General features: G+C 37.5%; 1 protein-coding gene across 3 annotated transcripts in view; it reads left to right on the plus strand.

Moving 5' to 3' along the window:
* The first annotated feature begins 2,335 nt into the window (after positions 1-2,335).
* LOC132636265 (uncharacterized) overlaps positions 2,336-25,855 on the plus strand; it is a 45,107-nt gene continuing 21,587 nt past the window's right edge. For 2 of the 3 annotated variants that reach the window (XM_060353047.1, XM_060353050.1), the window contains exons 1-23: positions 2,336-2,750; positions 2,837-3,022; positions 3,122-3,211; positions 3,716-3,789; positions 3,874-4,029; positions 4,916-5,036; positions 5,190-5,245; positions 5,984-6,038; positions 6,113-6,169; positions 6,299-6,400; positions 8,984-9,064; positions 9,213-9,265; positions 10,938-11,007; positions 13,485-13,548; positions 17,571-17,719; positions 17,827-17,954; positions 18,036-18,093; positions 18,230-18,330; positions 21,282-21,366; positions 21,502-21,567; positions 21,648-21,707; positions 22,266-22,352; positions 22,442-22,628. In XM_060353047.1, coding sequence (XP_060209030.1) covers positions 2,646-2,750; positions 2,837-3,022; positions 3,122-3,211; positions 3,716-3,789; positions 3,874-4,029; positions 4,916-5,036; positions 5,190-5,245; positions 5,984-6,038; positions 6,113-6,169; positions 6,299-6,400; positions 8,984-9,064; positions 9,213-9,265; positions 10,938-11,007; positions 13,485-13,548; positions 17,571-17,719; positions 17,827-17,954; positions 18,036-18,093; positions 18,230-18,330; positions 21,282-21,366; positions 21,502-21,567; positions 21,648-21,707; positions 22,266-22,352; positions 22,442-22,628 — 2,191 coding nt within the window. In that variant the 5' untranslated portion in view covers positions 2,336-2,645. Of the gene's footprint in view, positions 2,751-2,836; positions 3,023-3,121; positions 3,212-3,715; positions 3,790-3,873; positions 4,030-4,915; positions 5,076-5,189; positions 5,246-5,983; positions 6,039-6,112; positions 6,170-6,298; positions 6,401-8,983; positions 9,065-9,212; positions 9,266-10,937; positions 11,008-13,484; positions 13,549-17,570; positions 17,720-17,826; positions 17,955-18,035; positions 18,094-18,229; positions 18,331-21,281; positions 21,367-21,501; positions 21,568-21,647; positions 21,708-22,265; positions 22,353-22,441; positions 22,629-25,855 lie in introns of all 3 variants that reach the window. The other variant, XM_060353039.1, reaches the window with a different exon arrangement.

The following is a 25,855-nucleotide window of genomic DNA, read 5'->3' on the forward strand; positions in this document are numbered from 1 at the left end:
GCAATAAGTTTTTTCGAGACGGAAATAAATCAACACACAGTATTATTATTTCCATTGTAATCAGACAAAACCAATACCACATGCTCAAATTTCTCAACTGAATGCAAACTCAGCCTTTCATTAATGCATAAAAAAATATAATTTGACTGGTACACTTGAGTTGTATAATTTGGAGTAATGATTTTCTTTCATGACGAAATCTGGACAACATACACATCAGAAGTAGTGTCAGGACTTCATATGTTAATGTCTGAGGTTAAACATGTCAAGCAAAACTTTAGACACGTCTGACAAAAGTTTGTGATGAAGCCATGAAGAAAGTTTGTGAATAGTGCGTTTTGTTCCCATTGTTCATATCTAAGACCAATTGTTTAAACTTTACACAAGTAGTAAGCCAAGGCATCTGAAGTAGGAAGAACAGTTTGTTTAAAACTGGTTAGGCCTAGCAGTCAACATAGACCCAATATTACAAAATTTTTAGAAATGAAATTGGCATTACCAGGATTCAGAATCCATATATGGGTGGAAAGAAATTACTGAAACATACAATCTAAATATCCATACACCAGAGGAAGTGGAAGAGGAGGAACAATAACCTATTATTTGAGGTTTGCCAAGATTGATTGCCTACTAATAATTTTGAAAAAATTGGATATAACTTAAATTGTAGGGTGAAACTGACTATCTAGTGAAATTAACACATATAAAGTTGAGAAAAACCTAGTCTATACGACCCAATCAACATAAAATTGATGGCAAGTGCATAGATAGCCGATTTGGACCATCATTTAAGTCATATTGTATTTGTATACAATTTGCAAGTTTAGCCACTTCAGAAGCAACTTCATGCATATGAGAACCAAAATTGCTAAAAATTGCATCTGAAGCTTGGTAGCAAACTTTCGCATAAGTTTGGATTTTTGATATTTTTTACTAAAGTTTGGCTTGCATATGCCAAGGCCAAACTTCTAATAATGGTGCCTGAAGTTTCAGACACATATATTTGGAACTGAAAATAGTTTTTTGGAATTTAGAACTACCAATCTTCACATTTAATTGCACGGTTTGCCCTTCAAATGGATTGATCCTTAATTGTTTTCCTTAGCAATCGAACTTATGCCTAGCGGGGCATAACTTCTTTAAGTGCGGGGCCTAATTTATGGGATATTAATTTATGCCCTGCTAAAAAAATTATTTGCCTTGAGGGACAAAAATTAAAGACCAGCACAAAATAGAGACGAAAGTGCAAATGACCTGGAGCCCGTTTGGATTGGCTTATAAGTTGCTTATAAGCTGTTTTCAGTTTTTTTGAGTGTTTGGCTGGCCAGCTTAAAGTCATTTTGCGCTTAAAATAAGCTCATAAAAATAATTGGGCCCGTTTGACTTAACTTATCCAAGCAGCTTATAAGCTGAAAACAGCTTATAAGCAACAAAAAAAAAAAAAATTAGGCTACCTCAATTTTTTTTTTAGCTTATAAGCTGCTTAAAATAAACCCATCCAAACAGGCTGCTAATCATCATCCTTGATAATGTTTTCAAGCTTTTTCAATACAAATTGTTTTATAGCCTGTAGCCTGTTTGGCCTAGCCGTTTTGAGGCCAAAAACACTTTTTTTTTTTAAATGTTTTTTAGAAAAAACACTTTTTTGAATATTTGAGGTGTTTGACCAATTAGTAAAAATGCTTTTTAGTAGAAGCAGAAGCAGTTTTTCTGCTGTTGGAGAAGTTCTTGCAAAAAGCAGAAGCAGAAGCAGAAAATTATTTCTTTCCCGACAAAAATTTCCCCACCATGAATACATATTTACCAAGTATATCTGTCATTAATCCATTAATTTTCAATGAACAATTCTTTGTGTTGAATTTCAATTTGTGGAATGATTTTGAATTTTATTTTAGTTGTAGCTTTTTAGTATATTTAAATCATCGTGTTTATATTATATCAATATTTAATATATTTTTTATATGTCTATGTATTATATTAATTGAAAATTTTAATATGTATTTTTAAATTTTAGTTAAATAAAAATAAAATAATCTTGACAATAAACGTTCATTAATACTTATCCTTTTTCATAATTTGACACTCAATTTTTTTTTTTATAAGATGTTTAGTCAAACACAATCCATTGATTAAAAGCAGTCAATAATATTTTTTAAATAAATTAGCCAAATACAAATTACAACAACAACAATCCAGTGAAATCCCACAACGTGGGGTCTGGAGAGGGTAGAGTGTACGCAGACCTTAGTAGGATGGCTGTTTCCGAGCCAAATACAAATTACATCACCCATTTTTTTTTAAATAGCAGTTCTCAAAAGAGGCCGTTTTTAGCCGCTAGCCAACCAGGCTCTTAAAACAATTTTTATCCTTGAAATTCAGGATCCCCTTACAACAATGGTGATTTTGATGTTGAAATCCGTAAGTGGCTACAAATACAATTTCTTTAAAAAGGTGGCTGCACTTTAAATAGGCTAGGGGTGAAATTACTTGAGAAAATTGATCAATCTGGTGATATCCCAAACGACAGTGGATTTGCTTGTATTCTACCGTGTCAAGATGAAAGCACACAGTAAGGAGATCTGAACAATGCATAATTTTTATTCCAAGTGTTTGTTTGTTTGATTCATTTAGGAGAGATCTTAGAGATGGCTTTGATGGGAGTGTTGGAGTCAGATCTTCGAGCTTTATCTGCAGAAGCTCGACGCCGATACCCTGCTGTCAAAGATGCTGCCGAGCACGCTATTTTGAAGGTAACCTTTCTTCCTTCTTCAAATATATTTAATTCATATATTTTTCAACATTTTGAACTTGAATGGCTTTGGTGTTGTATATGCAGTTAAGATGTATGTCGAGCCCGAGTGAGATAGCAGATAACGAGGATATATTAAAGATATTTTTGATGGCCTGTCAAGTTAGGAGTGTTAAAATGAGTGTTATTGGCCTTTCTTCCCTCCAGAAACTCATTTCTCACGATGTAGTTGCTCCTTCTGCTTTGAAGGAGATTCTCGACACTCTCAAACATGTAAGACCCTGCCATTCTCACTGTTCAAACTACTGCTTCTCTATATTTGCATCATCATACATATAAAGCTGCTGCTGCTTCCTCTTAATCTTTTCACAGCACGGGGAAATGCCTGATGAGAGTCTTCAACTTAAGACCTTGCAGACTATCCTCATTATTTTTCAATCTCGTTTGCAACCTGATAATGAGGTAATTCTTTATTTATTTACTACCTGCTTGCCTCTTCTTATCCATTTATGCTTAATCTAGTTTTGTCTCTTCTTTTGAAAAAAAAAAAAGACCGGAATTTGTGAGGGCATGTGATGGGAAACAATATCCTTTACCTGTTGACTCCATGTGTAATATCTTTAGTTTTCTGTCTAATGTGATTGACAGCCCATAACTTTGTTCTAACACCTTTTATGTGAGTATTCAATGTTGCTCAAAACTTCATTGTGAAACATGATATGTATAAAACAGAAAAAACATACCGCTGTGTATTAGAGAATGATAAAAGCCTAGGTTGTAGCTAATGAGTATGTGATAACATGTAATATAAGGAAGGAAGCACTGGAGCTTAAGAAAAATCCTTCTTTTAATTCCTTCAACAGTTCCCAGTTTCCTTCTTAACGTGGGATATGTTGTATTTTGGGAGAGTTCTGGTTGGTGTTCCTTTACAAAATGGATATGCATTAACTTTTCTTTAACTTTCAGGATTACACCGCTCAAGCTCTTGCTATCATTCTTCACCTTCTTGAAAACAATAGATCCTCTGATAGTGTGAGAAAGTGAGTTTAAAGGGTGAAAGTTCAATGTATTCAGTTTCTATGTCTTGTTTCATTTGGGTGCTCATACTTGGCAAATTGTTTCAGTACTGCTGCTGCAACTTTTAGGCAAGCTGTAGCATTGATATTTGATCGTGTGATTTCTACTGAGTCACTTCCAGCCGGGAAATTTTGCTCTGGCGTGTACATTTCTCGTAGCAGTTCGGTTACTAGTGATGTTAACCGCAATATAAATCATCTAGAGTATGTACACATCCTGATAACTTTTTATTTAAATGATAAGTACACATCTTGATATTATAATGGATTTAGATTTTTCGGTCCTCTTCTCTGCATGTCTAGTAACTCTTTTTTTTTTTTTTTTTTGAAACTGGTAACTTTGTATTCCTTAGCATTAAGGATGGCAACCTCCAAAAAGTGTTGTATAGAGTGGTATTGATTACAAAAGTTCTATGAGATCCAATATCTGTATTTCATCATCCATACTATGCTCTTTACACCAAAAACATAAGGAACTAATACAATTCCATTTGATCTTTTGAATGGAATTGGATCTGACTTAAAAAATTCTACCATTTCTCTCCTTCCATATGTTCCAGGACTGTTCTCCACCATATCTTCTGGCTTTTACTACCCCCCTTCTGATCCAGCAACTTAAGAGATCTGCTGTGTGTACTGTCATGGTCCAACTTTCCCTGGCCAAACTAATAAAAAGAGCTCAAAGATGACTATTGGGTGGTCTAGCCTGTCTTTGCTTTCTGAACATACCTACTGTGTTAACTGTGTGTTATGTTTCCTCTGTCTATGCCTTGTGTTTCCTCTGGCTATGCCGGCATATTAAGTCATTTTTAGTATTGCAACTACACCAATCCATGGGTGATCATGATGAACTTTAGTCGTTTAATCCTTATATTTCAAGTATTTTTCCTCGAGGACATCTTGTCCTTTTGTTGTACTCTCCTTCTCATTGACTGAGTCTTCCTTTCTTAATGAAAGAATGTTTTGCTGGCATTTAAGAAGTCTATGTTAGTCGTTGATCTAATTGGTAGTTTAAAGAAATTGCTTACTTGTCTTATGAAGTATGATGTTATGATTTATGAATTTCAATTTCTGCGACGTACTTGAACAGGTCATTGGAGCAAGAGTTTTCTTCTGGAGGTCCATCGCTGATGAGGGATACCTTAACTAAATCTGGAAAATTTGCACTTCGGTTACTTGAGGACCTGACAGCTCTTGCTGCAGGTGGATCTGTATGTGCCGATATGAGTTCTTCTTCCGGTTTGAAAGATGTTCAAATTCTTTTGACTGTCTGCTTTCTGAAAGTGATCCATTGTAATTGTGGTTTCTGTTACAAATAGAAGTTTTAGATTCCTCGCTGATATTATGTCTGTTTTATACTTCAGGCTGTCTGGCTACGTGTCAGTTCTATTCAACGGACATTTGCACTTGATATACTTGAGTAATGATCTAACCTTTAAATTAATACTTCTTACCCCTTAAACATGGATTCGGCTGGATGCTTGTGAAGTGTATCACATGAATGTGGAGCATTGTAATACTTACCTCTTCAAAAATAATGTTGTGCTTGGGACATTGAGCTTGTAAAAATGTTACTTTTCAACTTTTGAGAAATACATTAGTTTCCTAGATCCCCTAACTAGTAGAGTTTTGAAAGCCTGCCATTCTTTTCCAAAGTGTATATTAGGATTAAGTTATTGACATAAGTTGTTCTTTGTACGTTATATGCATATATAAATAAACGAGAAATTTCTGTGGGCCAGCTGACGCATGTTTCGTAACTCGGTGGATAATGGTCCTGTCCCTCACCCGTCTGCACTTAGTTGATTCATTTGATTGTCCATGACTTGAGAACCTTGATGCAATAAGAGTAGGCCATGCTTCAGAGCATGAGCTAAAGAAGCAGCTGTAGTATTTTATCCAGCGTTTGTAGATGGAGTTTTTGGGTAGTTTTTGGCAATATCTTGTGCAATCTTTTAAAAAAATTTGAGTTAATTGACTTGTTCTAAAAATATAAAAAATAAAATAAGAAGAAGAAAAAAGATAGAGAAGGCAACTAAGGAAACATGTTTATATAGATGGTCTAAATGAGTGAAAGAGTTTGTTGTAGCTGTTGACTAACTTATATAATAGGTTTCTATGATTTTGATTTTACTTATGTTGCTTCATTGCTTTTCAGGTTTATTTTATCTAATTATGTGGTGTTGTTCAGAGCATTGGTTCCTTTTGAAGAGGTATAGGGATATCGTCTTTCTTTCTAGTTATATTGATTATATCCATTCTCTAATTGGTAGCTTCTAAATAGCAGGTTCTCCGTCGCAAGATATGTTCACTTCTAATGACATCACTTCGTACTGATACTGAGGTGATAGTTCTTCCATCTATAATTTAGTCTCAGCAAAGCAGATATAAGCATAAACTTTAAACTGCTTTTCTTCTCAAGAATCTGGCTCTCTTTATTTACTTTGTATCTTATACATTATCCTGTGAGCAGCTTGAAGGAGAATCTGGAGAACCTTATTTCCGGCGTCTGGTGTTGCGTTCAGTAGCCAACATAATCAGGCTTTACAGTTCTTCACTTATCACTGAATCCGAGGTAGAATTTAAACCATTTTATGACATTTGCTGTCCCTTGTAGTGGTCATTATGGATTCTTTCTGAGAAGAAATTCAATGTATGCTGACAGACTAATTGCCTTATGTTAAGAATATTGTAATGATATATTATTTATCATTTTTCTTCTCAAAAAAGGAATATTGTAAATGATAATTTATATCAATTAGGACTAGTCAAAATTAATCAGATTGATGCTTTCCTGTAAAGAGGTAGTCAGAATATTTTCTTTCTTATTGTAGGTTTTGTTCATTCAACTATTTGAGAAAATGACAAAAATGGTCCTTTATGTTTGGGTTAGGTTTAACATGGTCCCTTAGATATATTCCTAAGCAGTTTTGGTTCTTTAAGTTCGCCTTTTTGGTCTATCTGTGGAGTGTGGTGCATGCAATTTTTTGAGGTGCAGGTTCTGCTACTTTTTATCTTTTTTTGGTGTCTGGTGCACTTTTTGGTGTTGCGGTCTATGATATTTGACGAGATTTTTTTGGAGTTTTTTTTTTTTTTTTTGACTTTTCCCATAAAATCTAACAACCAGAGTTTGTTAAATATTTGACGGAGATGAAAAGGGCTCACTGTTGTGCATCTATTTATCAATCTGATTTTCATTCCCCATAGTATCACCCATGATAGAAGAAGAGAAATACTGGTTCTTTATAAAATAGAGAGAGCAATAAGAATGAAGCAGATGGAGAAGTATTGAGCAACTAGAAACTAAAAAAAATAGAAAACTCTCAAGTACTATATGATCTCAAGTACGGGATAGTGTTAAAAGTAACCAGCAACAAGAGAAATCTTTGCCGGAAAAGAGTACCTCGCTGGAAAGTGGATTGACCTTCTCGAAATAGAACTCTGGTGGTCGGAATGTTGCAGAAGGTGGATGGGTCGAAGTAGATCAAAGAGGCGACACCCACAGTAGAGGGGTTCTCGCAAGGAAGTGGTCAGAAGGGCTCGCACACGCCGGCCCATGAGATAACCTCGTTGCAAAAGATAGAAGACTTCTTGGTCTACTCTGAGAATTGTCTGTACTACCATTTTTTTTTTGGGGATCAAGATAAAACTTGCAAAATACTACCATTATAGATGTATCATATGAATTTACCACTGATGCAGGTGTTTGAAAATCCACATCTTGTTCTCTCTCAAATTAGCCCAGCGAGTCACTGACATTGCTCCAAGCCCACTCACTTAAGCTTGTTGAGCCTAACTTGTCTCCCTCTACCTTAGCCCACTTCGGCCCGTTAAGCCTCCTCTCTCTCTCCTTAAAAATAGACCAAATCCACGTGTAAACTCTAAAATCTGGTTACACGTGTGGGAGGGTGTTAAGAGTATGCTACACTCCTCCCTCATCGGTTGTGTGCGTGTTTTCAAAGGAGTTATATTGTTCTAATCTGCTCCACCTATTTCTTTAAGGTTGTTGAATGCTTGAATTCTTTTGCAAGTGAGAACTAATTAGATTTGATTCTTTCTTACAATTAGTCAGTCAGAATAGTTTCTTTCCTGTTGTAGGACTTGTACATTTACTATTTAAACACGATAGCTTGATGGAATCATCATTTAGGTTTTCTCTCAATATTCTTTCCCATGTTCTTTATTTCTCACACCTTAAAAGAAAGAGAAAAAGATAATGCTGATATAGGGATATTCAAGAGAACCTAACAGAGAATATTGATAAAGAAATAGAGAGTATACAAAGTGGAAGAAAGTAGGAGGTTAGGACTTAGGATTAAGAAAAGAGCTAGAAAGTGGATAGTAGGAAAGAATGGAGAACTAATGAAGAAAATGAGTGCTAGGATTTTGATTTTTCACCAACTTGCAATATCTTCTATAATTGTATAGAATGTCCTACTATGTAATTAAGTAAATAAAAATATTCTCTCTCTAGCAGCTTAAGCTTTTTTTAATTGATATGATCACACACTTCTAACAACATGGTATCGGAGCAGGCAGAGGTGCTCACTAAGCAGGCAGAGGTCCTGAGATAGAATCTCACCGCCACCCATAGTCAAAAAGCATTTCCACGTACTTGGCCAAAGAATCAGGCCCGCACGTGAAGGGGCGTGTTGAGAATATAATTAAGTGAATAAAAGTGTGCCCTCTCTAATAGCTCAAGCTTTTAGATGGGATGGTCACACACTTCAACAACACTTATAGTTGTGATGCATAATGTTAGATAGGAGGGGATAGATGAAAATAAATCATAATTAACCGTAGATCCCTTATCGGAAACAAAAAAGAAAAAACCCTAACCTAAATCTCGGTAAATCTTTTTTGATGAACTGTATTCGTTAAAAGATTTGTGGCGTGTCAGTACACAAATTACCACTACTTGTATTTCTTTCTTCACTTCTCTACTCCACTTTACTATACACTTTTTGCTCCTCCTTCTCTAGTTTAGCAGAGCATGCTTACTTTGTCTGGTGTCAGATTCATTAACAAATCTGCTGATCTATTAGTCTTGCTGAATTTAAGCTATATTCCTATTTATTTGTTATTTTTTGATTGGCAACTTTATTTCCTGTCTACGAGTATCTTACACTGCTAAACTGGTCAATCCTTTTCTGTACAGGTATTTCTCAGCATGTTGGTGAGGGTTATATCTCTAGACTTACCTTTGTGGCATCGCATTCTTGTTCTTGAAATCTTGAGGGTATTTCCAAAATCTTCTTTTTTTTTAAAAAATAAAAATAAAAATTCCTGTAGTTATTGCTTCCAACCTTTAGACTGAATCTGTAAGTACTCAAATGAATACTAACTTCTATCTAATATAATTCATAGTAACTTTTCTTATTTGGCAGGGCTTTTGTGTGGAAGCACGCACTATGCGGATTCTTTTCCTTAATTTTGACATGTAGGGTTTCTCACCTTTTGATGCTTGGATTTTTCTTTGCAGATAACTTTTTGCGGATAATTTTTTGGATGAAACTTTGCGGATAATTTTTGGATGAAACTTACCTTTTGCAGATAAATGTGATCATGTGCTTTTCTTACGTCACCCCCTAGATTGTGAAATTATGTGATTTACTTGTGTTTTTTCCCCACCGCAAAGTATTCAGGTTTTGTATCTGTAGTCATAGTCACATTCTCTTTCCGATGAAGTAAGGTATTTCATTAACAAGAAAGCATCAGGTAGATGCATAGTTAGAGTTTGAAATACAGAAACAAAAAGAATTGTTGGTCCCTTTTCAGTGTGTTAATCTAAGACAAGGGGGCTAACAATATCCAAAAAATGGTCGGTACTTATAATTACAGTATTTTAACTTAATCCAGCAAAAAAGATTGAGTAAGCATTTAGCTTCCAGGGAGTGATTTAGAGTTGAGGTTCCATCAAAACATCTACTATCCTCTCATTATATAAACACCAAAAAATACTTGTAGGGATCATTGCCAGGTATTTTTGATGGTCTTATCAACTCTCTATAAGCTCCAGTTCATATGAGCCCTTCTCATATTCGGTGGCATGATCCAATTCAAGCCAAAAATACAGTAGAACGAGCACCGAAGGTCAGTGGCAACTGGGCAGTGTAAAAACAGGTGGTTGACAGTTTCCACATTCTCCATACATAGATAACACCTGTTGACTGCCCGGTCTAGAATAGGTTATATATGCAGCAAGCTTGGTACATAAAATTGTATGCTCCAACTTGAGGGAGAGTGTTAGAATCCTTGTAAATTTTCTAGTATATATAAATATAAAAGTGGCTTAATTTACTCCTATCCTAATTAGGTAGTGATTTCCTTTCCTTTTTAAAACATGTAAACGTAGATGTTTAAACCCCAATAGGTTTAGGGAATAATGAAGCCAAGTTCTCTTTTATTTTCTCTTCCGTGTCACAGAAACAAATGTTATGTGCCCAACGCCTCAAATCCACTTCACAATGATTGCTTCTCTTCTATCTTCCATTGAAAGCAAAATCTAACTTCTCCTATCTCAAGATCCGATGTAAATTCAAAAAGTAGGCTGCTCAGTGGGGAAAAAGAAGAATTAGATTGTTTCATGCATCTCTTTTGTGGAGATCGTGGAAATCAAAGTTGCAAGGACGCTGCTAAACATGTTATCAGGCTTTCGTTTTCAACCATGGCAATGGAGGTGATCACTACATGCAATACCAAGAAGCTGCTCCTCCCACTCCTGAAGTTTCTGAATTGGTTTATAGGAATTTTGTGCCTTTGAGTTAGCAAGTGTGGGGTTAACTTTATGTGCTGTGAAATTTATGGAAAGAAAGCAACAATATGTGTTCTGAGGGCAAGTTTTAAGCTATACATAGTCTAACATATAAATGTATAGCCTATATCTATGGCGTAAACAGAAAGCTATATCTGAAGTGAACAATTTATTAGGATTCTTGTACCATTTCATGCCCAGTTTAGATTGTGTAAAAGTTCTGTAATCCTAGGCATCTAATTGGTGCTAGCTTCCATCATTAATATAATTGATTTTACCTGTCTAAAAGATACCTTGTTCCTCTATTCTCCAGTTCTCCTTTTTATATATATATGTGGGTGTATTTGATTGCATGCAGGCATCCGAAGAACACAAATGTAGTTGAGAGTCTGGTAAAAGCTCTTGCTCGCGTCGTTTCTACTATCCAGGTACACAATATGGGCTCCACACTTATTTACTTTACTAGTTTCTCGACATGTGCGTTGCACGTGTATCCTGATCGATTCATGATTTAGTACAAAATTTAAAATTAATAACCATATAAGATTATTAAAAAAGACATGTTTTCAAGTAACCTACAAGCCAGTGGCACTAGAGGGGGAATTCTGATGTCGTGGGATAGTAGAGCGTGGAGAGGGGATATTCTGGAAACTGGATCGTATACTCTAACCTGCAAGTTTGTGGCACTTCTTCAAGATTTTGAGTGCCACATAACTGGAGTATATGCTCCAAATTGCAGATTTGAGAGGGAGCATGTGTGGGAGGAAGTAGGAGCTGTTAGGGGTATGTTTGATGGTCCATGGGTAACTGGAGTAACTATGGCGAAATAGTGCGATAACCAAAACACAATAAACAACAGATGTTAACAGAAAGCAAGAATCTAAGGTCACGGTGCTTCAAACTACCACCAAACCTAATCCTGTCGAAAAGCGAGACAACACCCAACTACCTATAACCTTATACCCTAATTCGCGAACTCCAAACCCTCTATCTAAGGTCATGTCCCTGGTTAGCTGAAGCTGCGCCATGTCCTGTCTAACCACCTCTCCCCAATACTTCTTTGGCCTGCCTTTGCCTCTCCTCATACCCCATATCCAACCCTTCAGACCTCCTCACTGGGACATCTATGCATTTCCTCTTCACATGCTCAAACCATCTCAGCCTTGCTTCCCTCATCTTGTCCACCACCGAGGCCACTCCCACCTTGTCCCTGATATCCTCATTCCTAATCTTATCTCTCTTAGTCTGCTCACACATCCATCTCAGCATCCTCATTTCCGCAACTTGCATCTTCTGAACATGAGAGTTCTTGACGGGCCAGCACTGCGCTCCCTACAACAAAGCCGGTCTAATCACCACTTCGTAGAACTTACCTTTAAGTTTGGTGGTACCTTTCTATCACACAGGACTCCGGAGGCGAGCCTCCATTCCATCCACCCCGCACCAATACTGTGTGTGACATCATTGTTGATCTCCCCAAAATTACATTGCTGCTAAAATCCCTAAATAGCCCACTGAACCTATTCTGGCATCTGCCCACTCACGAGGTGGATACAAAATTGCCATTAAGGAAAATTTCGCACCATCCAAAAAACTATTTATCCAAAGTTGTTTGGTGGATTTATTCCCATCATCAGCAGACCCCTTCTATATGAAGTACAGAACTGAGCTTAGTGGAAAGTTCCTTTTCCAATCAAAGAGGTTTTTGATGATTATTTCTTGTTTGAATGCCCTTCTCCTTCTCGAGAAGTGGCAAACTCCATCTTGCAAGTTGATTGGAATTGAAAAGGAGAATAATACAGTTGAAATGGTGGACAACACACTTTGGTATTCGATTGGAAACAGGCGGAGAGACCAATATTCGGGTCAGATTAAATGCTATTCCACTTCATGTTTGGTCTGCAGGGACTTTTCAACAGATCAGAAAAGCACTAGGAGGACTCACAACAATCGATCTACAGACAGATAATAGAAGCTTTGTGGAATGGGCCTGTATACAAGTCAAGCCTCCCCCATAAGCTTCCTAGTTTTGTTGAGATGGAAATCAACTGAAAATCTAGGGCCATACCCTTGTGGATTGAATCTCCGTTCACTTTGTCTCTGTTGGAATTTGAACCCTAGTCTCCTTTGGAGTTTCTCCCTTTATTGGCCACTATATCACACCATTTAGTGCTGTGGCACAAAGTAATTTCATTTGATAGCTTATAATTTTAAAAAAAAAAATTACTGTTATTGAACTGCATTATGCAGATGGCTAAACCATGATGACCTCCTACACTTAAGAAATCCATAAGGAGGTGAAAAAGGCTTTTATCCTAATTGATGTGCTGTGTCTGCAACTGCAAAAAGTATACTCTTAATCGCTGTTGCGTTCTGGAGATTTTCATTGTGGTTATCCAGTATATTTGAGGAAACTTGCATCTTCCCACGTATGTAGGAGATTTAGTTCCACCCTTTTCGGGTTTTTGAAACTAAAATGGAAGTATGAGTTTTTCATGTATATGATAGCACATGGAAATTTGGTTAAATCTAGGAATTCTTAAATTCAAAGTTTTCTCTAATACCTGCTGGTTAATAGTGCTTGCTATTTTGGGCATACATACATTGGGTTTCTTATTACAATTGTTGTATAAGGCTGCACCTCAGTTTGGTGCCTTTCACTTAATTTCTTTTAGTCATAGGGAAAAAAGAAACTGTTGGCCCTTGTCAACATCAATGTGTATGTGACTTCCTTTTCGATGTAAAGATGAAGGTTGTCTTCAGGTCTTCTTTATTAAAGACTAAGATACACAGTCACATTTTTTGATTTTGGCTTCATTCTCCTTGCTCTGTTTATCTCTGATCTCATCTTATATCATTATGGTTTCTAACAAACTTAAATTATTTTTTTCTCTTCTATATCCAGTTTCAAGACACATGCGAGGAGAGTCTTGCCGCTGTAGCTGGAATGTTTAGCAGTAAAGCTAAAGGTAATTGCATCATCTGCTCTCTGATTGAATTGTTGGTGGTGAATGGAACATAAAATCTTTGGGACAGTAACAAATTTGACTCATTTTGGCTTGTTGATTAGTTTAAATGAGTCATACAGGATTCCCGATTACGTCAATTAACTTTAGCAGCGTTCAGTTGATTCAACGATTTAATGATTGTTGTAAATGATTACTTAGATATGGTGAAGTAAATTGCTGGAGTGCCCTGACGAGTGACCTTTATTTTGACATGGTAAATAATCTTATTAATAATGGGAATATCTCCCATATACAAGCAGTAAGAAATAGATAAAAAGCAGAGAGTCTACAACATACTAGGATTCTCTATGAATGATAACCCTGAAGAGTGATCTGTATCAGTGGATTTTGAACTAAAATGGTAGAAAAGATTGTAAAATTTTAGTAACTTTTTTTAAAAAGCTTGAATGATGCAGGCATTTTTTGTGCTGGATTTGGTTCATAGAAAAAAAAGGAAGATTTTGTGGTGAGTATTGATTCTATTCCCGAGAATGTATTAGCTTTTGTTCCAAAACGTCATGCATGGTTACCAATATATTGAAAATAAAACACCTGGATTAGGCATGAAAATATATTAATCTTCCTATAAGGATAAGGATGTATAGTATGAACAGGACAAAAGAATAACGTGGTCAGTTGATGGTAGGGACAAAATAGAAAAGCTTTTCCATGTAAAACCTGAACCACGAGAGCATACAGAAAAGAGACAGCATGGTCAGCTGATGGTAGGGAATGACTAAACAAGACATACCTGAGAATACAGTAAGAAAGACGTGAGAAGAATTAGACTGAGAAAGTGATTTTTGAAAAGCTCGAGTGGTTTGGAACTCAGCATCTGGTATTTAGATGCATTAAAAGAATAATTACATCTTAAAATTGAACAACTAATTCTATTATTTTCACTTCGACACAGTATCCTATATGCTACATGATGCCTTTTACTTTTAACTGTATACAACAACAACAACATACCTAGTGAAATCCCACAAATGTGGGGTCTGGGGAGGGTAAAGTGTACGCAGACCTTACCCCTACCTCTGAAGATAGGGAGGCTGTTTCCAAAAGACCCTCGGATGAAGAGAAAACATGACGAGAAAAGGTCAGATAAGCACAAGCAGTTCAAAGCAATATGAAAATGAAACTAACGAAAGCGAAAAGGCCCTGATAAAGCAGTCTGAAAAAAGAAGCAGCAGTAGCTTCCACAGATAAATAAGATAATCGAAGTACAAGAAACAACACAAGAAACAACATACATTAGCAAGAATCAAAGGACAATAAACTATAGATCAAAACTGCGACTGTTAGTACGAAGGGATACGCAGACTACCTACTAGCCTTCTACCCTAATCTGAGTCCTCCATAACCTCCTATCTAAGGTCATATCCTCGGTAAGTTAGAACTACGCCATGTCCTGTCTAAGCACCTCTCCCCAATACTTCTTCTCTGAAACCGTCCATAGCCAACCTCTCACACCTCCACACTGGGGCATCTGCGTCTCTCCTCTTCACATGCTCAAACCATCTCAGCCTCACATCCCGCATCTTGTCCTCCACCGATGCCACTCCCACCTTATCCCGGATATCTTCATTCCTAATTCTATCTTGCCTGGTGTGCCGACACATCCATCTCAGCATTCTCATTTCCGCAACATTCATCTTTTGGATGTGAGAGTTCTTGACTGCCTAACACTCCGCCCCATACAACAAAGTCGGTCTCACTACCACTTTGTAGAACTTGCCTTTAAGTTTTGGTGGAACCTTCTTATCACACAGCACTCCTGAAGCGAGCTTCCATTTCATCCACCTTGCACCAATACGATGTGTGACATCATCGTCAATATCCCCATTTTCTTGTATAATAGACCCAAGATACTTGAAACTTCCTTTCTTTTGGATGGCTCGGATACCAAGCCTCACTTCCACGCCAGCCTCATGTGTCACGTCACTGAACTTGCACTCCAAGTACTCTGTCTTGGTCCTACTCAACTTGAACCCTTTAGACTCCAGAGTTTGTCTCCAAACTTCTAGCTTAGCGTTCACTACTCCGCTGCGAGTCTCGTCATTCAAGACTATATCATCTGCGAATAACATACACCATGACATCTCATCTTGAATTTGCCGCGTCAAACCATCCATCACCAAGGCAAATAAAAATGGGCTAAGAGCTGATCCCTGGTGCAACCCCATCTCCACTGGGAAGTGCTCCGAGTCTCCTCCCACTGCCCTTATCCTTATCCTGGTCTTGGCTTCCTCATAAATGTCCTTAATCGCTCTAATGTACGCCACAGGTACATCTTTACTTACAACTGTATATTCACTCTTATTATCATTTCATATGCTATATTAAGTCTTCTTATTTTTAATGATACATCAATTGCCAATAACATGTCCAACACCCTATTTATTGGATAAGTGATTTTTGGCAGACCGAGACGGAAAATATGAACCAAATTGTTCATATTTTGACCAGTAACAACATATATTTTAGCATTTTTGACACATTATAGGAACTCAATGATAATTGATTTTTATCTGAAGTCTACCCCTTCAGTTGTTGACTTGTCAAATTGTTATACCATGATAATCCATTTGTTCCCTATTATTTTTTTTTTGATGACAAGGGAACCCGCAGCTGCTACCCTTCAGGTGCGCATAGGGTAAACCACGCTTTTGTGCAATAGCTCGGAAACCACACAGAAGAGATAACCCACACTAGGCAAGTCCCGTGCGACGAGCTCGACCCAGAAGGCAAATCCCCTGCTTTTTGTAGGCAGGGGGTTTCGAACCTGAGACCTCCATTATGGAAGCCCCATGCTCAACCAACTGAGCCACCCTTGCGGGTTCATTTGTTCCCTATTTGGTTAGAAGGTATTAGATATTTTAAGATAACCCTGGCTGCATGACTCCTACCTATATTATCTTCTTATCAGCTGGTGCACAGTTAAACTAGCATGCACTCTGTAGTCTGTACTTCAGGCAATTATCAGGTTTTCCAATATGATAGGCTCTATGATGACGCCCCACTTCACTAACTTGATAGAATGTTTAGGTACATCTTTACCTTTTCACTTTACTAACTAGGTTCTTCTCTTTATAGAAAGTTCAGGCCCAATTCAGTTTTTGATAACCAATTTTATTGATAAAATAATGAGAGTACCCGGGAGACTAGCCGTAGACAAAAAGTAGAGAATCTCGAATTGTAAAATATGTGTTCAACAGGCACACTGTCAAACCTCCTTAGCCGAGAAACCATTGTAGGATTTTTTTCCCGACAAGAGGGGGTTGCTCAGGTGGTAAGCATCCCCCCTCTCTCTCCAACCCTAAGGTGATGGGTTCGAGTCACCAAGGGAGCAAAAAGGTGGGAGCTCCTACAGTGGGTTAAAAAAATGTATTTGTTTTCAAATGAGTTGCATGATTTTATTCCTTTCCATGACTTATCGCTATTCCCTCCCTGGTGTGCAAGGTGGAACTCATTGAAATGCAGTGACATCAATGAGGATATAGCCACTGATTATTGTTTCCATTGGATTAAGAACTGTAAATGACTGAATTTTCAACTGATGTTATGTACTGATGCTCTCAAAGTAGAAATGCTAAAGCTTTGTTTAAAAGCCGATACCACTCGGACTTTGTGGTTGCAAGCTCTAGGGAATTCAGATATATACCTAATTCTGTTCTTGGTTGGTAAAAGGGAATGAATGTGGATTTGGTTGAGAATTCCTGTACTTAGTGATGCAAAAATTCTACTTAATTAAATATTATTTTGGATCCTCTATAGAAGCAATAAATTGATGTATTAGGTTTTACTTGTGTGTTTTCTTCCTTCTTTTGATAGGTGGGTAGACTTAGGAGCTCCATTTTGAAGGTGTGGCAGGGGGTCAATTACCTCTCTTGTACTTTGCTCACCTTTATCACTGTCTTGGAGTCATACCTTGCAAAACCTTCATCACTAGGATACTAACATCTGAGCAATATGGCTTATAGGGATTGAATGGAGCTTAGATAGCGATGCATCGAATGCTGCTGTTTTAGTTGCAAGTGAAGCACATGCAATAACTTTAGCAATTGAGGGCCTACTAGGAGTCGTTTTCACTGTGGCTACTTTAACAGATGAGGCAGTTGACATGGGTGAGGTAATTAGTCGAGTTGCTGGTCTCTCTCTTTGGTGTTTTTTATATATCTGAAAGGCAATTAGTAACATGACATACTTGCTATTTCATATTTGTCTTGGAGTGACCAGCTTGACTCTCCAAGATGGGAGTCTGATCCTCCAGCGAAATTGACTGGGAGAACTGCACTTCTTTGTGTATCGATGGTTGATTCAGTGTGGTTGACCATTCTTGATGCTTTGTCGTTCATCTTAGCAAAGTACGTAAAATTTTAATATCTATGAATGAACCTTTAAACAATGCTATATGTACTTACTTTCATACGTGATGTACATTGAAGGTCTCAGGGGGAGGCTATTATTTTGGAAATACTAAAAGGCTATCAAGCATTTACTCAGGTAATATTTGGACAAATTTAAGTTTAGTTAGACTTTTGTGCAACTTTTGAGATCAAGAGAGTTTGGTGTTATGTTCTTGCCAAACTTCTTAGTTTGCTACGATTTGTGATGATGACCAGAACTTCTCGTTTCTCAGGCCTGTGGAATACTTCATGCTGTAGAGCCTTTGAATTCTTTCCTTGCATCCCTTTGCAAATTCACAATTGGAGTACCTGTTGAAGTAGTAGAGAAGAGGAGGTAAATTCCAATGCAAACCTTTCCTGTTTTGGCGACAACTTTAATTACTTGTTACAACATGAATTTTACTGAACCTTCTCTTCCATCATCATGATTGACAGGTCCTCAATCTTGTAGAAATTATATTCTCATACATCACTCATGCTTTTTAATCTTCTGTAAGTTGTTAAGGTGCCTGCCGACACTTGCACTTGCTATAAGCTTAGTTCTTTGAACACTCAATGTGCATCATAGTTAATAGCTTGCTTACTACTGTAATTGTTATGCCCAAGCCCAAGGGTCTCAAACGTGACTTCACTTGGAAATTGGTTATCTTTAACTTCAAAATGTCTTGCACGATATCCCTAAAAGATTAATTTCCATTGTAGAATGGGTGATAGGAAGAATAGATTTGGGGATGAATGTACAACTTGGTTATCGCTAATGGAGGGATAGCCTTGTAGTGCTAGTTCATCTAAATCCTAAGGTTGAACTAACTCTACTAGGACCCGAAATATAAGATGAACTAAAGAAAAAGCGGACTCTACGACTCTCAGCACTACGCGGGAAGGTAGTGCTAGTTCATCTAAATCCTATGGTGGAACTAACTCTACTAGGACCCGAAATATAAGATGAACTAAAGAAAAAAACAGACTCTACGACTCTCAGCACTATGTGGGAAGGTAGTGCGGGTATGTTTCCCAAGTACATATGACTCACAATTTAATGTGGAATTGTGGATAGACTAGATAAACTAGGCACCATCTTTTGTAGCTTGGATAAACTTGAATGTCCCAAACTTCTGTGAGAAAAGTTTGGAGGATCTGTAACTGGACATGCTGTGGTGAAATTAGTAGGGGTAAGGTAATAAAGGCCGTGTGATTCATGTTCTTTGCCAATCGTTTGTCCTGTATTGCGATCCTGCATAACAAAAGAATCATCAAGAAATATTATGGTACAATTTAGGATACGAGTCAAACGATGACACATGCATGATTAAAAGTACAATCAGGGAGAAAGAACTAAGTTCAGAGTGACTGAGGAGAGAGGATTAGCTTTTCCAACTGCTTTTGCTTTTGTTTGGAATCCATTGGCTAAAGTGACAACATGAAGAGACTGTGAATACATAAAACTTGAAAAAAGGGATTTATTATTAGAAATATAATTAGAAGCGTCTGAGTCCACGACCAACGGTCCAAGGGTATTAACTTGTAAAACAACAAGCAAAAGAATTACTCGCAACAGAAGCATCAGGCTGAGCAACTGAGGCTACTTGTAAAGATGTCTGCTCACTTGCTCGATACTAAAGAAAGTCATTATAGTTCCCTCCAGATAAAGAAAAACCCTCATTACCTGCATTTTTAGTCTGAGCGGCATGAGTATTCTTGGGTGGTCGAACATGTAGAGAATAAGATACTTCACGAGTATGTCCAAGTCTATTACAATAGCTACACTTAGGTCGAGGTCTTCCAAAATGACTTCCTCCTCGACGATTTTCCCTAGATTGGGATGTCCGATTTTCTATTGTCTAAGATGCGAGAACGAAGGAGTCAACAGTTGGTGATGAGACCATTGTGTGACTGGGTGGCACAACAAGGTGAAGTAATTGAGAGAATAGATTTTCAAATGTAGGAACACTAGGACTAGCCAAAATCTGGTCACGCACCGAATTAGGATCATTAGGAAGTCCAGCAAGTGTAAGAACTAGATACATCATCTGTCGTTACTCCTGTTGCTTTTCAACACTAGCAGTATTTGGCATCGACCTCTCAAGTTCTTCCATGACTGCCTATACGTGTCTAAGTAAGTAGACATCCAAGATTCATATCATAAAAACGAGATATGTCATTAGTGTATAAAGGGGGAGCCTTTTCCAAAAGTGAATAACATGTTTGGAATGGATGAAACAAGGGCAACTTGGAATCAATAGATCGCCAGAGGAGACTACTTAATTGAGCGTCAACCTTCTCCCATTGTGCTCAGGCCTTTCATATCCCTTACTAGGCTTTCTGATTAAGTGATCTTGAACACCTTGACCCTTGCACCACAACTCAATCAAGGAAGCCCAAGATAATAATTTAAACCTCCCATTAAAGGTTCTGAAGTAATTATAAACTTGAATTTCCAACTCTTATATTTCTGAAATTAAAGCCATCAAATGTGAGAGACATGGTTGGATTGAAGAGAGTTCTAAGCGAACAACTTCAAGAGAATCTGACTGAAAAGAAATGGGATAATACCAGCCTGCATATGGTGGACTGTGTGGAGAGAGAAATAGGAGATGTTTTGAAGATAGATCCAATTCTATTCAGAAAGTTAAATGGAATTGTATTGTATCTTTACTTTTCTGGTTTAAACAACTTTGTATAGAGGAAACAGATCAGATTGTAGATTTACTAGGTTTCTGTAAGTCTTTTTCCTTTCTTTTGGTTGCTCACTTTTTGGAGGTGGCCAGCATACCGTTAATGCCGACGAATACAACTTTACCAGTTAAATTTTTTTTTTAAAAAAAGAAGAGAATCTGACTGAAAAGAAAACACCACAGCTTCTGCCTCAAAAAGGACTGCTGGTTCATAAAACAGAAATCCAGAAGCTATTGAAAGGCTGGAACACTGCTGGATGTTCGAAGCTTAAAGCATTTATCATATGCCCTCCATTGACCCCCTCAGTGGATTGTGTAGGTAGCCAAGGTACTAAAAGACTTCACGTCCTTATGTTTTCAGAGAAACAGTTGATGTAGTGCTTTCTCGGAACCTACACTTAGGAGTTGCACTCTGTAGTCCAATGACTTCAGCTGCTCAACTAAGTGTACAAGTTCGTGCAGAAGTGGTTATTGATTTTATGTTTTTGGTTGGCTAAATCTACACATTAAGCTGGGTGTTATTAGGATGATGTTCGGTCACATGTCTTAGTTTTTCTTTGAAAACGTTCTGTGCAATTTTTGGATTAACATGCTTATCAACAATCTACAGTGTGGTACAATCTCCTGGGTCTAAGCGGTCAGAAGCATTGCTTGAGCCAAGGGAAACTGTTGTTCTTACTCCTAAGAATGTGCAGGTTTTTCTTGTTTGTCGTGTTTGTAGTCTATTGCAAAATTTCTTTCACATTTTACTTTTGGAGAGCCAATATTATTTCACGATATATGGTTTTTGAGCAACTTATGATGTTATTATTAATGCTTCTGTATCTCAGGCACTAAGAACACTATTCAACATATCTCATCGGCTGCATAATGTTTTAGGTCCTTCATGGAGCTTGGTGAGTTAGTCAACTATCTTCATCTACCGAATGTTTAGAACTATATGCTCCTAATATTTGCTTTTGCTAAACATGTACAGGTACTGGAGACTCTGGCTTCTCTTGACCGAGCTATTCATTCTCCACATGCAACTACACAGGTAACGTTGGGTGTCATCAAAAGAGAGGGCTAGTTGTACTTCAGTTATAGTTTTTGGAGATTGCTTGGACCAACCTCTAAAATTAAATTGACCTACTTCAACAATGATAGGCCAGTGGCCTTAAACACTGTAGTATAGAAAAGCTTTGGATTAATCAATGAAAATCTAGTAGGAAAATGCAGTTCCTGATGTCTACTTCATTTCCTTTTTGGTTTTTTCCCCTTTTACTATTCATTGGTTTTTTCATGGCTAATAGTCTAATTATGAGTGAAACATGGAAAAGATAAATAGAATGCTATAATTTCGAGTAAGAAGGGAAAAAACGGCAGATTTCTGTCTGTCAGGTTTCTCTATTATTACTAGCAAACAATTCCGAGTAAGAAGGGAATGAATTCTAGAAATGGCATAGTAGCTAATAAGTATATTGTATGAGCTAATTTACAACTCGAGCCTGTCAAATTTTTTATAGTTGTCCATGTCATTATGGCTTAATCTGTATTTGTCACCATCAAAGGCTGAAAAATATACTGATTTATCCACTTAAATACCATGATACAGGAGGTCTCCACAGCTGTGCCAAAGCTCACCAGAGATTCTTCTGGTCAATATAGTGATTTTCATATTCTTTCTTCCCTAAATTCTCAGGTGCTTGATTTCCCCTTTTTCTTCTCATTTTAACCGTTTGACTTATTTTTTATTTGTATATAAAGATAAAATTTCACTTCTTTATGAAGCTGTTTGAGAGCTCAGCTCTGATGCATGTATCTGCCGTCAAGTCACTGCTTTCTGCTCTACGTCAGTTGTCACATCAGTGTATGTCTGCTGCTGTGAGTGGCTTTGGACCACCGTCAAGTCAAAAAAGTGGAAGCATCAGTTTCTCAGTAGAAAGAATGTTATCAATCCTAGTCAATAACGTGCACAGTATGTCCTGACAGCTATTCTTCCCATGTTTGTTGTTTCCCTTCTGTTGTTACGCATTGAGGTGCAAATAACCATGAAACATGCACTTTATGGTCTGAGTTACTGCTATCTGTTTAAATTTTTTGGAAGGTGCCATCAAGTATAATATCTCACTTATTTATTACTCTATTTATTCTTCTGAAATTGTCTAAACTAAGAGGAGGTGTTGCAGCTGAAATTCTATAAGATCAGATGTTTTTGCTCTCTGGTAAGCTGTAAAGGTTTTTGACTTCCCTATCACTATCTTGGTTGTTGAATATATAATTAAGTAAACGAAAGTGCATTATTTCTAATAGTTTAAGCTTTTAGATAACGTGGTCATTCAATTTTGTAGTGATCACTTGAATGTGAGGATAATATTATTCAAAAGTACCTGCATAATTGTTTGGAATATAAAGCTGTTTCAAACTTCTGCTTCTAATTTATTCTAAGCATAACAAGTGGTAGTGATAAAACCACAGCAATAAAACCAGGTGGTTGCTCCATAAAAACTTCCTCTTCAAGGTCACCATGGAGAAAAGCATTTTTAATGTCCCTCTATAATGAGGCAAATGGCTTAGAACCTAAGTTACTCGGACTCGCCTAAAATATCGTCGGGTGCGTGTCGGATCCTTCAAAAGTAGTGTATTTTTGGAGGATCCGACACGGGTGCGGCAACACTTTCAAAGAGTCCGAGTAACTTAGCTTAGAACAACCATGGATAAAAAACAGGAGGACACATGCTATTTTAGCCATGGGAGAGAAAGCATCAATATAATCAAGCCTAAATATCTGAGTATACCCCTTGGAAACAAAACAGGCCTTAAGCTGATCAACTTGGCCGTCCGGACCAACTTTGACTGCATAAACCTAATGACAACCAGTAATAGATTTATCTGAAGGATACAAGCTCCCATATACCACTCACATGTAGAGCTGACATCTCTTCAATCATAGCCTGTCGCCATCCTGGATTAGAAAGTGCCTCACTTGTAGACTTTGGGATGGAAACAGAGGACAAAGATGATACATAAGCATAATGGAGTGATGACAGACAATGATAACTTAAAAAGGTATATTGGAGGTTAGTATTACGAGCGGATCATATAAATTTGTGAAGTGCAATCGGTTGAGTAGGATGAGACAAGTCTGTAATAGAGGGTCTGGTGTAGGACGTGAATCATTTGCATGATGCTGGACGCGGACGGCGATCATAAGTCAGGAGTGATGGTACCATTGCTGGAGATGTAGAAATAACCATAGATTCCTCAAAAATTGATGTTGGTAAGACCTCAAAGATATCAGGAAGATCAGAAGATCAGAAGAAGTTGTAAAGTAAGATGGGGACTTAAAGCATGTGACATCGGCTGATATAAGGTATGGACGAAAGGTCAGGTGAGTAGCAACAATACCCCTTTTGAACCCAAGTATAACCAAGAAAGACACACTTGAGAGCACGAGGGGGTCAAGCTAACTTGATCTCAAATTCTTGTGCTAACAACTTCTTTGATCGGATCATCTCCTCTTTGTCATCTCTTGTCACTACTATGTCATCAACATAAACGATAACCAGTGAGTTTACCTGTTCATATCTTATGAAGTGTGATCAACATTGCTTTGTTGGTAACCGATATATATCATCGTTTTGGAGAGTTTGCCAAACCAAGCTCGATGGGACTACTTCAGTCTGTACGAGGCTTCTTTAGTCTGCACACCTTTCCCTAACTTTGTTCAGGATCAAATCCACAAGGGATCTCATATACACCTCTTCTTCTAAGTCTCCATAAAGAATACGTTTTCACATCCAATTATTTTAATTCTCAATCAAGATTAGTTGCATAGGATAAAAGAATTTTGATAGGGTTCATCTTCTTAATTGGGGAACACGTCTTTTGATAATCAACTCCATAAGTTTTAGTGAATCTCTTAGCCACCAATCTTTGTTTGAATTTCGGTCGAGCCATCGACTTTATGTTTCACCGTGAAGACCCATTTGGAGCTAACCAACTTTTTGTCGGGTGGTGAAGTGATAAGTTCTCAAGGTCTTATTTGTTGACAGGGCCTTCATTTCTTCAATCATAACTTTCTTTTATTTAGGATTTGGAGTGAGAGGGAGGTCATACAGAACCCAGTGACTCCAGAATGCCGGGGGTGGGGTGGGGTGGGGTGTTTGGGTTCCAAAGGTGTTGCTGCAGGCGCCAACACCGAGATAAATTACCCACCCCACTCGTGATAAAAAAGAGCATGCGAGACTTCATGCCAAATAATTTTGGAATGACGAAGTTACTAGGAATTTCTCTCCGGTGTCGCTAAGAGGCTCCGGTCTTTGATTGACACTATTATGTGGAGAAGACCTCGATATTCTCAAAGATTAGAGATGTCATTGTTACTATGTTTCTGTTACAAAAGTCGCCTCCAATTTTGAGAATAGATACAAAAAAAATAGACAAGGCAAAGGTTCCATGAGAGGGAGATAAGGAATTAGGAGACAAAATTAGATAACGAATGTTTTATACAAGATCCGACTCCTTTTCTATGAGAAATAGGCAAATCTAACTTATTAGGAAATGTAGATAACTCACCAGTAGAAAGGGGTTCAACTTCGACAGATTGCATAATGACTTCTTATGCTTTATTTCTCCTGAGTAGGTTATCAAATCAGGTCTATCCAAATGCTCAACGGTCTCTCCATGAATTCTTTCTCTAACTTCACTTTCCTCTGTGGTAGTGGTTTCAACCGTGGAACTAGGGAGACACTTCTTTTTCCTTATTGCCCTCCCCCTGAAGAGGTGATGGTGTAATATTTAAATGGGGTTCAGACTCTCAAAAGGTAAAATCCATACTGACAAGGATCTCCGGGAGGGAGGATGATAAAATTTGTACCCTTTTTGTGTAGGCGAATACCCAATAAAGACACACTTAAGGGCTTTAGGTTCAAGTTTCCCAAAATTCCTAGTGTGAACAATACAGACACATCCAAACACCTTAGGAGGAAAAGTATATTTATTCTCACCCTTAAAACCAAGGGGATTGGGAAAATTGAGGTTTTAAGTGGTGCTCTATTGATAAGATAGACAACAACTAGAATGACATCCTTTAGTGGGTTATTGGTCATGGTAAACACAAAAGATCTTGCCACTTCTAACAAATGCCTATTTTTCCTTTCAACAATCCCATTGTGTGCACTAGTGTATAGAGAACTTGTTTGA

The sequence above is a fragment of the Lycium barbarum genome, chromosome 1, assembly GCF_019175385.1.
Source record: "Lycium barbarum isolate Lr01 chromosome 1, ASM1917538v2, whole genome shotgun sequence".
NCBI lineage: Eukaryota > Viridiplantae > Streptophyta > Magnoliopsida > Solanales > Solanaceae > Lycium > Lycium barbarum.